Raw genomic sequence first — 12,782 nt, 5'->3', positions numbered from 1 at the left:
ATTACCGAACCATGCCTTCTCAAATGCCAGTTGCTGGCTTTTCAGAGATTGTAGTACCCTATTCCCTTGCCCCCAAAATCCCCTTTTTGTGTCCTGTATTTAGGTCTCTTGTATTGAAGTCAGTGGAATGTTGCTAATTAAAACATGTCACCAACCCTGATTAATTAATCAGAGAACATCAGACATTCCCAAATTTATCAGTTTACTAAAACAAAGGTTTTCTCACTGCAAGTACAAGGTAGTTGGGGTAACATGACATACTGGCAACACAAACTTGGTGAGACTGAGAGCTGGCATTATGATGGTATTTTAAAATTTAAAAAGATAGGATGTGGAGATACACCAGCAACTGAAGAAGAGTTCTCCAGAGCTCTTAGGAAGGAAAATGCACCAAGGAACAATAAGGATGTCAGCAAGGACACGCACACACAAAATTAAATACATACCAAAGCCTCAAGTACTAAGAACACTGTACTGGTGCTAATACAGGTCAGGTCAGGTTTGCCTGATACCGTCATTTACAGTAGATGAAACTACTGTGATTGTTATCACTGAGCGCTGAGTGGCATTTAAATAAGCTGGCACCCTCTAGGGTGCCAATGGCTTTGTGCAGAAGAATACCTTAGAGTGGGGGTACTAATCTTACCCCTGGCAGAGGAAATGCTGACAAAAAATTATGAAACTGAAGTCTACTCCATGACTGGATAGACTGGGCTCTTTAACCCTAATTGGCAGCCTGTCTAGGAGTGGAGCTCTGATAGACGGACAACTGGATGATCTCCTTTGCTTCAACAGCCAAGCTGGTTCCAACCCTACTGACACCTACCCTTCCTTTAGATTAAACCATCAAGGCTGAGAGGGAGATAACATGCATTGGCAGCTCTGTGTCACCATATACCCTGCCCAGGCTTTTGCACACTGGAGAGGTCACTTCAGCTTCACCTTATGTTTCAAGTAAGTATTACTTTCAGTGAGTTGATGTCTCACATGGCATAATTCTGTTGTTTCATCATGAGATAGATGCCTACTGGTGCTAATACTGTGATTTTCAGTTCTCATCTGTTCTCATCTATCCTCTGTTCTGTTATTGGATGCAATAGTATGCATTGGCAATGATAATTTATTGTTGCAATTAATACCTTGTTGACCTGAATCCAAGATGTCTTTGAATATAGGATGACCACCCTAAATAGGTAGATTCCATACATGGAAAATTATAACATAATTCTATAATTTGCCATAATTTTCCATGTATGGAATCTAATTATTGGAAGATTGTCTGAAATCTGTCCTCAACTAGGGGGAGAGGGGGAGGCAGGCAGTCTGACCCCTGCTCCTTGTTCCCATGTCACCTGCCCCTCATGCCTGTGCCCTGCCACCTGTTCCCTGATCCACAACTCACCAGTGGCTCCCCATTCACCTGCCCCCCAACCTGATTCCCAACCTGCACTGTGGCCTGATCCTCATCATGTGCTGCTGTCCACCTCTGCTGCTGCCCAATCCCCAACATCTGCTGTGTGATCCCAATGCTCACTGCTGCTGGTTCCTGGCACTACAGTGCCACACAGCTGCCAGGCCCATGCCATTCCACTGCTCTCGGTGCTGCAGGCACCTGCTAGGCCCAGCAGTACCCTGGGACCTCTGCAGCCAGCCACTGGGTCCTGCTCCAGCTGGCCCCAGCCCACCACAGCAACATGCCCGGACCCTGCTGCTGGTGCCCAGCACTCCATTGCCTCATGCCTGCCTGTCCTGTGCTGTGTCCCCTGCATTGGATGCTGCAGGCATCTGCCCAGGTCCATCAGCACTGGGACTGCCATGTGGAGGCCCAGCAAGCCATTGAAGGAACCATGCTGGCATTCTCCCCGATGCCATGCTCCACCTGAGGTCTTGGCTGGTCCCAGGAGGAGACTGCAGACCTCAATGTGCTGTGGGGCAAGGCCAAGGTCCTCACCCAGTTTGTGCGGAGCAGGTGCTCCAATACACACATTTATGAGGGGCTGTCTGGCCACATGGGGAGCACGGGCACAACCTGTCGGTGCACCAGTGCCACACAAAGGTCAAGGCCTTGCAGGCACAGTAGGTCACAGTCATCAACCACAACCACTGACTGGGGACTGCTTGCAAGTCTAAGCCCTTTATGCGGAATCTGGATGATATCTTCACACCCTGGGACCCTGGCCTGAGCCATGCTGTCTACCCCAGCATGGGCAGCCTGCCCGAGCCTCCACTGTGGCCCGGCATCCATGGTGACACATCATCAGGGGAGGGCCTCTCAGGCCGCCAGGAGCCTATCCCACCAAGTTCCTTGTCCCTGGCCTCATTGGGCAGCTCTGGGAGCTTAGGCCATCATCTGTTCCATCAGCTCATGTTCAGCCCCGCACACAAGGCTAGGCTGGCTATGGCACCTCCAGCTGCCAGCAACTCCAACTCCTCCCTGGAGGGGGCCCCCACCCAGTCACCCAGATGCTCTGCTGCAGCTCCCCAGTACACTGCCAGGAGCTGATCGTCTTCACTGCCAGTGGGCACCTACTCATGGTGCCAGGCACACGTGCCACGGCCACCTGGTAAGCCCCATCCCCCACAGTGTAGCGGGTAAACTGAGTTATGCTAAGGCTTTTACTCATAGTCCAGGCCTGCCCAAAACTAAGCAACAAAATTGAACAGAGCACCTTCTGTGCCACTGGGAGATGTGAGTGCTGTGATCGGGCACTAGGCCATCAAGGCACAACAGTTTCCCTATAAGAAATGTGGCTGACACAGTGCCAGGGAATTGGTCCACCATATAAAGAATGTTTGGCACAGAGCCAGGGGATTGGACAATCTGGGATGAGAAAAATTACGAAAGTGATGGACAAACAAAGGAACGTGTATTCTGTGTTGCCACCCTGGGGAGACAGAAGCAACCTTGACATTCTTGTTCGAACAATGAAGAATGCAGAAACTACCATCCCACACACCCAGCAGAGGATCTGAGGCCGGTACTACTGAAGGTGGCTGTTGTAACGCCTAAGGAACAGCTTGCCAGGTCGTATTATGGGGAGGAAACCTGTAATAAAGATTAGGGATTACTATTAAAAGTTCACCTAATACCAAATCAAATGAGGGGTTGTATCAATCCTTGGTGGGTTCTGGCAAAAAGAATCCTAGTAGGAAAAATCCACAGCACACAGGGAGGCTGGAGACAGTGCAAAACTTTACTGAGCAACCTGTGCCCCTGCAGTTGGTATGGGCCTCTCACACAGCGAGGAACGTGCTGATGCCAGCTGTGATGTCCTCCTCGGCTGCAGGGGACAGGGACATGTAGCACAGCCACAGGTAGCCCTTCAGGTGGCACCAGATGTTGCAGGGCAGGGCAAGCTTGCACTCAGGGTCCTGTGCCAGGTTCACAGGTGCACCCAGGGCATCAAGGCCAGCAGCAGCAGCAGGGCATAGTGGGTAAGGCAGCCCTTGGTCCGTACAAACAGCTCCTTGTGGCATGCTCGGGATGCAATGCCAGTGTGTGTGTGTGTGTGTATGTGGGTTGGCCCCAGGGCCTCTCCCCAGAGTGGCCCCTGGGGGAAGGGTAGGGGTAGCAGCAGCTCTGTGTTCCAGTTGACTGTGAACCCCCTGCACCCAGGGCTTGGTGGCAGCACAGGAGACAGGCTAGCCTGCAGGAGGAGAAGGTGAGCAAGTGGCTTTGGAGACATGGCAGCAGGTGTTGCCAGGAGCCAGGCCTGGCCCACCTTAAGAACAAGGCAGGGGAGGCACCCTGCAGCCAGTGGCCCACCTGCCCCTGGGGAGTAAGTGAGTATGGGGGGCTTGGCCAGTGACCACCTAGGCCAGGGCCTGTCTAGCCCACTTACCATGGTCCATGGGCACCCATGCACACACAACTTCTGATCTGAGGCCAGGCAGCGCACAGGCCCCTGGTACAGAGCATCTTATTTCAGAAATGTTGCAAACTCATAAACAATGTCTTTCTCCTGGCTCTGTAGGCCTTGCAGCTGCATGTGAGGGAGAGGTACAGTTGACAGATGGGAGGCTTTGTCAGGGTCACCAGCAGCTTTGGCTGAGGCCTTGTGCATGCACCAACTCCAGCAGCACAGGACCCAGGACCAGACCCAGCTGCTGGACTGGCTGGTTATGGTAGCCAACAAGTGCCTGGCAGACTCACAGAACTGTCAGGCAGAGGACATTGTCTGCAAGGACCCCAGGGACTGAATCAAAGAGGCCAGGGACTGACACAAGGCGGTGAGGGACTGGCAGTAGGACCAGGCAGACCAGGAATTCTGCAAGAGGCTCCTGGACCTGAAGGAGCAGCACATGGAGGCCCTGGAGTGGCAGGCTGTCTTGGTGACCAGGGCATGGAGACCATGGAGAAGGGCCGTCAGGTGCTGGACACTGTCTTGGATGCCTGCTGCCCTGCCCCCAGCCCTTGCCCAGTCTGCCCCCTGGCAGCTGCCCACAGCCCAACAGTAGGCCCCCCCATAGGCCTGGGATGAGGTACAGCAGTGCCTCCACTGGCCAGAACCCCCTGCCTTGTCTCCCGCCTTGGTTCCCCCGCCACTCATCCCCCCTTCCTGTGATCAGCCCTGTCACTTGCCCCAGCTCTATGCAGCCGCAGAACAGAAGCTGCCTGCAGCAGGGCCAGGACTGCATGCAGGCCTTGCTGACCTGGCCTACTAGCTGCAGGAGGGGGAGATGGGAGCACCAGCAGAGCAGCACCTGCCATTGCTCTGGGGTGAGCCCCCTGCCTGCAGGCCTTGCCTCAGCAGATGTTATGTAGCATGCAGGCTGTGACAAAGACGTGGGCGATGTTGGAAGCCCTGCTGGCTGTAGTAGGGGCAGCTGCTGTGGGGCAGGCAGGTGACAGGGATATGGGTCCCTTCCATGGCCCTGATGCACTGGGGGAAGCCCAGGGTGCAGAACCCGGTCACTACTGCCAGGGGGTTGTGCACCTGGAGCATGGTGTGCCCCAACACATCCTGGAAGGCGCTGCACATCCTCCCTGGTCTCCTTACCCATGCTGAAGAGGTGGCCAATGTAGCAGTGGCTGGTGGGCACGGACAGCTTGAGCAGGGCAATGGCCAGCTGGGCGTCCTCAGGGGGAGGTGGCTACCATGGTGGCTACCATGTTGCTCCATGTGTGGGTAGAGCTGCTCCAGGAGCTCCTGAAAGGTGGCCCGAGATCCTGTGGAGACAGTGCAGCCTCTTGATGCTTGACAGGACTGAAATGGTCCCTTAGGCCTGCCAGGCCTAGTTTTGGTATGAGGACATTCAGGGAGTTAACACACCTGCACACAAGTGATATCATTCTTATGTACCTTGTTTTTCTGCAAAGAGTCTGAGAAAATGGCTTATTAGCACACATTCCACCCATATCTGAAGCGTGATCCTGTGCCAACCCCCACATATGTCCAGCAGAGGCAGTGTGTTACTTCTACCTCGCTCTGCAGCATCTGGAAAGATTGGGCGCTTTATTGGGACTTTTTTGGCACTTTTGTCTAATAGCTGATTGAATCAGCTTTAGCTAAAAGCACCACAAAGCCCCGCTGAAGCACCCAATCTTTATAGACGCTGCAGAGCCCAACTGGAGTTACATGCTGCTTTCTCCTGTGGGTTTTTTTGGTTTTGTTTTTTTTTTTTTAATTTTTAACATCTGCAAGTGGCTCTGTGGATGCTGAGCGCCCGCTCATTTTTTGTGGTGGATGCTTGAGCCCCGGAGCACCCATGGAGTTGATGCCTGTGAATAACAGTGTCAATAGCCCACAGGTCTCGGGGCTGGCAGTTGGCAGGTGGGTACATAAAAACCAAGCATCAGGTTGGGAAATGCTGTTCCCAGGTTTTATCACAAGAGTCTGCTGGAGGTGGTGACGTGTGTTTTGGAGTGACCCAAAAAGGATTTTGCCTCATAATCCCATCCAAAACCAAGCTCCTCATTTGGGGCAATGTATTTATTACACAGGCCTGAGGGGCTGGCAGTTGTCAGGCCGGCACTCTGAAATTGAGCATTGGGTTGGGTAGGACTCTGCCCACGCTTCTTTGGGAGAGTCCCCTGATGGTGGAAACGTGTGATCTGGGGTGATTTTCAGTCCAAACTCATTGTTCCTTATTCAGTGCTAAATACATAGTGCACGGGCCCAGGGGCTACTGGCGGGCAAACTGGCATGCATCGGCTGAGCTTCTGGGCAGGCAGCGCCCGCTCAGACTTGGTCAGAGGTGCCCCCTGGGTGTTTTGGGGGGTGGCTAGAGAAGGATGTTGCCCCATCATCCCAGCCTAATCTCAGGTCTTTACTGCGGACGATGCGCTGGCTGCCTGATCTTATTTTGCACGGTCCTAGTAAACACACAGTTGTGAATGCTACCAGCCTCACTCTTCATCACTAAGGGCCCTTATGTGGGCAAGGGCCGGCTCAGGCAAGGGAAACGGAAGAAGGAGCTGGGAAGAAGAAAGCACGCAACTCCCCGCCTCGGCCCAGGCTGCAACCAGTCTGCGGCGTCGACAGGCTCGCCCCGCGCACGCGCGCCCAAGCCAATGAGGAGCGAGCCTGTCCCCAACGCCCGCCCCCCCGGTTGCTAGGATACCGCGTCCCGGCGGGGGCTGCTGGTGCCCGGGTGTCCGCTCGTCCTCGGCCGCCGCCACCGCCATGCGCCCGGCCCCGGAGCCAGGCGCCGAGGTCAGAGCCGGGCGGGGGTGGCCGGGCTGGGGCGGCCGCAGGCGCGTGGCCCAGGTCCCCGTGACAGACTCGGCCGCGGGGCCGGGAGCTGCCAGGGCGGCGCCTCCTGCTGGGCCCTCGGCCTCGTGGGCTGTGTCACGCCCCATGGCGAGGTGTGGGGCGCACAACTGGGGAGCGTGGTAGCAGGGCTGAGGGCTGCTTGGTGCGCGGGGCCTGCCCGTGCACTTGGCCACTTTGTGAAGGTGTCCGGCCGGTGCAGTCCTCGCTCAAGGGGGTGCCACTGCCTGTTTCATGTGCCCCGTCCTTCCCTTCTCCAGCTGCTTGCAGATCCCTACGAGAGCTTCATGTACCACCACCTCCGGTACTACGGCTACTTCAAAGGTAAAAGCCTGTGCCCCCGTGGGCTGAAGTCACAGCTGGGAGGAAAGGCATTTTCCTCAGCCAGGAAAACCGTGCCTCTGGGTTTCACATGACTCCTTAGAGCCTGCTCCCTTTTTACAGTGTTATTTTTCCTGCACTTTTTACATTTTAAATATTTTTTTTTGTTCCTCGTTTCTGCATGGAAAAGTAATGCAGACGGGGTGAGCACTGCAGGGACCTGGCTCCGCAGAGGCACATAAGGAATATGAGGATTCAGAAAAGAGCAGTTGTTTTTGCCTTTGCGAGGCTGGGGGCGGGACTCTAGCAGACAGGTCTTTCCATCTCAAAGCACAATGTGGGCTTGAATTGAACAGTGCCTCTGGCATGCCTTGCTTGGATGCTAACAGCTCTGGAGAAAATGCCTGCACCCTGGTGGGATCTGAGCCCAAGACTCTGGTCCCAAATAAAAGTGAATTTCTGATTACGTGGCTTCTTGTAGCTACAGGAAAGTCTTTTGGATGGGAGAGTTCAGGGGTCTTGTAGACTGAGTCTCTTTCTGTGTCTGCCATAACAAGGGGTTCATTTTCAGTGGAACAACCCCATATAGCCCTGTGTGTCTCTATAATCCTGTCTCTCTCTAATGGGCGAGTGACCATCTTTCCCTGGAGACCTTTCCGGTGGGTTCCCCCAGGACCCCATCCTGTCGCTCTTCCTGTTTAATGTGTACATGAAGTCATCAGGTGAGACTGTGAAGACATTTGGAGTGAGGTGCCATCAGTATACTGATAATACCCCGTCTCTGGCCTTACTTAGTGCCCATGGGTGATTGGTGCCTCCTGATACTGGGGGGGTGGGCACCAGTGGCCAATCATCAGGGGGAGAGTCCCCTAGCAGCTGATTGCTGCCACTGGTGGAAGTGCCGGTGGCAAACCCAGAAGTGCTGCCGGTGCATCTCTTGGCACCCCCACAACCTCAGGGGGAGGCACCAGCCATCGCCCCTGACTCCCCAGCTGGCAAAGGCCAATCTCGGGGGGGCACATGCCCCCCCATGCCGCCCTCTACCCCGCCTATGTGTTGCCTATGTCAGTGCCTGACTACAGTTGGGGACTGGATATGGATAAACCAGTTGAAACTGAATCTAGACAAAACACAGATAATAGTAGTGGGCAGACCACATGACTTGAGGGCATGGGATTGGGACACCTATCATTGATGGGGTGCAGCCTCTTCTTGTCACTTAGGTTTGCAGACCTGGGGTGCTGCTGGGTCCTTCAATACACCTGGATCTTCAGGTGGCACCTGTGGCTAGGAGCACCTTTCAGCATCTCTATCTAATGAGAAGGCTTGCAACCCTTTCTTTCAGACTCTGATCTTGCCACCATTATCTATGCCTTCGTAATCTCAAGGCTAGACTATTGATTGCAGTGTGCTCGATATAGGTCTGCCCTTAAAGGCTGTCCAGAGGCTACTAGCACGTGCAGAATGTGGTGGCCTGCCTTCTGATGCAGGTGGATCACCAGGCGCGCATAACTCTAGTTTTCCAGAATCTACACCGACTTGCAGTAGTTTTTTGGGATCAATTCAAGGTTGACCTGTAAGGCCCTAAACAGTCTGAGCCCTACATACCTAAGGGACTGCCTTGTCCCTTATGTCCCATCAAAATCCCTTGAGGTCAGCCAAGAGCAACCTGCTATAAGTACCATCAGTCCTCCAAATCCACTTGGTGAAAATGTGTAGGAGGTTGTTCTTGGCAGGTCCCCCTCCACTCTAGAACTTCCTCTCTCTCTTGGCTCACCAGACCTTGAGCCTGGACATTTTCAGAAGGGCTATAAGACCTTTCCATATGGGCAGGCATTCACCAAACAAAGCTAGGATGAGATGTTGCTTTGGGGGGTTCTGTTTTGTCTTGATGTTCTAGTTCTCTTTTAAGCTGTTTTGGTCCTCTTGTCACTCTCCTGTTTTTAAGTTATTCTGTCTTCTTATTCTAAGCCACCCTGAGCCTTTGTTGGGAAGGGCAGCATATAAATTGAATAAAGAAATAAACTCTCAGTGACCATAGACTGAAATTCCCTGAGAGTAACTGACAAAGCATCAGTCTGTGTCTCACTTTTCCCCAGAATAATAGTAACTGGAAGTGGAAAGCCCTGCTGGATCCAGTCTAATGCATCCCATGGAGATCTGTGCCAGATAATTTCTTACACCACTTTGTGCAGTCTAATATCCAAAGAAATGGAGCTTCCATGGCATTAACAGCAATCTCCCTTCTTAGGACAGGAGAAAGCACTGCAGAACAACTCCATACTGCCTTCAGGGCACCAGCAGAAGAGCTCTACTTGCCTGCTGAAGCAGGATGGCTTCCAGGAGAGTAATAAATCAAACCAAAATTCTCTGCAGGACAAGAAGAAGCTTATATGTAAGTGGGCAATAGGTTCTGCACAAGAAGCAGAGATGCTTTAGATCAGTAGCTGTATTCTGCAGCTATTGTCATTGGTAAAAGATGATAGAAGGGAAAAAATGAGTTCATAGTAAATGATGGGTTATGACCACCCACTGCAGAGAGTGCCATTGTAACCAAGGATCTTTGGGTAAATCTGCTCTCTTTTATTAGACCAACTCAAATATTAGACCAACTCAACCTATACTATTGTAACCAAGGAGCAACTTTCACTCAGGATGTGTAGGAATGCATAAATATCACATCACTTAGACCTGAGACTACCCATTAGTTACATAAAGAAACTGGTGACATTTGGGGAGAGGCAGTTGGTGTGCCCTGAATTGTTGAATTGATTGATAATATGAAGTTGCAAGGTAACTTGGTGACAGTGGTCACGTCTACACAAGATGCTGACTGCACAGTCATTACTGCACATTCATTTAGTACTTGTATAAACAAGTACTAAATGACTGCTCAGTAACCCGAGTTACTGCACAGTAGCGCTGACAATTGACTTTTTTGTGACTGACTGTGTAGTAGCTCAAGACTACTGCGCAATAGAGTCGTGTCATGGTTTCTACCAGGTGATGCTACTGCGCAGTAGTCTTGGGCTACTGTGCAGTCAGCATCTCATGTAGATGCGGCCAGTGACCACAGAATCCACAGTGTCAAAAGCATTTTGACCTGTTGTGGCCTTTCTGAGTTCTTTGCAACAGAAGAATTGCTCTATTATTTTTCTGTTTTTAATTGTTTAATTTTTGACATGGGGTGCTGCCAAATTCAGAAATGTTATAGAGGGGTCTAGAGTAGGGGCAGACAAAATATGGCCTGCAGGCCAGATCCAGCCCACCAGGCCATTCTGTCCAGCCCATGGCCCCCCTCCAAAAAAACAACTATTATAGGCCCATAGTTGCCAGCAGGAGGTGGGCTTTCAGAGATCACACACCATTGGACCAGGCAGGCTCTGTGCCTCCACCTCCATGGGGCACTCCAGCTGGGAGCCCCATGTGGAGGCACTGATTGCAATGGCACATGACTGGCCAGCTGGTCAAAGGGGAGGAGAGCTCCTGCTTGCAGGAGGGGGAGGGGTGTGGGGTTTGTGGGTGGGTGTGGGCCCCCTCACCACACGCCCTCCCCCCCGCATGGCACACAGCCCCCGCTGCCACCAATGGCAGCAGCAGGTGGCAGGCCCTTGGGGCGCTCATGGCCCACAGCAAACAGAGCTCCTTGGCAGCACACGGCTCTGGCTGGGAGCTGTACGTGGCTCCTGGGAGCTGTACGTGGTGACACAAAGCTGGCTCGGCCTGGCCTGCTGGCATGCACCTTCAGGCCAGACTGGGCTGGCTCCATGACAGCACGTGGGGCTCCCGGTACTGCAAGTGGGAGTCGTGTACCATTGGGCTGGGCCAGGCTGGCTCCATGCTTCACATAGGACTTCCAGCACTCCAGCGAGGTGTCACACATGGCAGCACAGATGGCATGTAGACTGGGAACCACAGGGAGTTGTGTATCATCAGGCTGGGCCGGCTTCGTGCCACCACGTGCAGCTCCCAGGACTCAGCTGGAGCCATGCACTGCTAGAGGGTTCTGCTTGCTGCGGGTCTTAAGCACCCTGAGGGCCTGTTGCCTGCTGCTGCCACCGTTGACAGCAGGGGTTGTCTGCTGTGGGAGGGGGGAGGGCATGTGGCAGGGGGCCCACACTCACCTACATAGAGCCCCACACCAACCCACAAACCTCACACCCACACCCCCCAACTGGCCCCTCAACAAACCCCACCCCCCACCCACCCACACCCCTTCACAAACGACCCCACAAACCCCACACTCACCCGTGCACACCCCCACACAAACTCCACACCCCTGCCCACAAATCCCACACCCAGCCCCCATTACACCCCACATACCCCGTGCACAATATGCAAGAGTAAGACTTTATTTTAAGCTATTATGCAGTCACCTCTATGTACACTATGCAAACACACATAAATCAGGACCAAAATCTTTTTTGAAATATGGGCAACCCTCACCATTCGTGGGGGATACGTTCTTGTATCCCCCATGAATGGCGAAATCCATGAATAAGGCACTGTGTTCATGAACGTCATCTGCGTTCATGAACTCAGTGCCCCTGGCGGCTGTGTGGGGGCTGCTTTGGCGATGGTGGGAGCACGGCGGGAGCCTAGCGGCGGCAGCAGGACCCCAGCGACGGCAAGGACAGAGCTCCCAAGGAGCTCCTTTAAGTGTATTTAAGAAGCGGGTTTAGCATTTGCGAATATTTGAAACCACGAATGCTGAACCAGCAAATAGTGAGGGTTTCCTGTAAAATGTTATAGTAGATGTTTGATTTTTAGTATATAATTTGATTTTTTTCCGGTTCCAAGATGGTAACGCCCCCTCAAAGGAGTACTTCCGGGAGTAAGGAGAGGGACTTCCAGTGGCAAAGGCCAGCGGTTAGGGGTGGGACTTCAGGTCCCAAGATGGCAATGAGGGGGCGGGGCACCTGTCAAGAGTTGGGGCTCCCCATAAAGTTCTCAACAGCTTACCAAAACTTGTTAAGTGGCCCTCCAGCCGAAATAAATTGCCCACCCCTGGTTTAGAGACTAAAAAGGTTGAGAACTACTGTTGTAGATACCTAGCTTCTACTTCCAGCTCTGCCTTATGTGGCCTTGACAGATCTTCTTTTCCTTGGGATCCACTGATCCGTCTACAGTGCTGTCCTCTCCCTTTATATCCATGCCTTAGGAATAGTGTGATAGAGACAAAGCTGAACTTATGCCTGTCTTCTGCCAGCTCTTCCTAAGCCTGAGGGGCTGGTGGGGATGGGGATGCTGGGCACAGGGAATTGTGATTTAGGTGCTGGGCTCCTGAATTTCCTCTCTTCCTTTTCTAAGTGGTCCTATGGCCAGCCATGTTACAGACCTTTCCAGGATTCCTCAGATTCTAAACAGTGATGATCTGTGGTCTGCCATCACCCAGCCTAATCTGTGTTGGTGTCTGTGTGCTGCAGTAGTGCCAGGCAGGTTCTTTTAGCTCTGTTCTAACTCAGCCTGCTTGGGAAAGTGTGCTTCCCAAACAGTTAGGGGTGCACTGATAGACATTTTGGGGGCCAATACTGAAAGTTGATTTTTAAGGAGGCATATAAACTGATACTAATCCAATTTCTGATACAGCTGAGTTCAGCTGGTAAGTCTGTTGTGGTGAAAGGGGAGGGGGAGAGGAGTGTGGTGGGGCAGATCAACGCCCCCCATGGTGAGGGAGGGAGTGGGGCTAGGGTGTGCCCAGCCAGGGCGGTTGTGAGACGGAGCCACAGCTTGTCTGGGGGGGTGTGG

At 53.0% G+C, this 12,782-nt stretch overlaps 1 protein-coding gene across 8 annotated transcripts in view; it reads left to right on the top strand.

Moving 5' to 3' along the window:
* Positions 1-6,548: 6,548 nt before the first annotated feature.
* Positions 6,549-12,782, top strand: part of AGBL2 (AGBL carboxypeptidase 2) — a 52,655-nt gene continuing 46,421 nt past the window's right edge. For 5 of the 8 annotated variants that reach the window (XM_019498784.2, XM_019498788.2, XM_019498786.2 and 2 more), the window contains exons 1-3: positions 6,550-6,656; positions 6,974-7,037; positions 9,286-9,429. In XM_019498784.2, the coding sequence (XP_019354329.1) occupies positions 6,627-6,656; positions 6,974-7,037; positions 9,286-9,429 (238 nt within the window). In that variant the 5' untranslated portion in view covers positions 6,550-6,626. Of the gene's footprint in view, positions 6,657-6,973; positions 7,038-9,285; positions 9,430-12,782 lie in introns of all 8 variants that reach the window. The other 3 variants (XM_059722411.1, XM_019498787.2, XM_019498789.2) reach the window with 3 other exon arrangements.

Source organism: Alligator mississippiensis, chromosome 2, assembly GCF_030867095.1.
Source record: "Alligator mississippiensis isolate rAllMis1 chromosome 2, rAllMis1, whole genome shotgun sequence".
Classification (NCBI taxonomy): domain Eukaryota; kingdom Metazoa; phylum Chordata; order Crocodylia; family Alligatoridae; genus Alligator; species Alligator mississippiensis.
The sequence above is the reverse complement of the archived record's forward strand: the minus strand, read 5'-3'. Positions and strand labels throughout refer to the sequence as shown.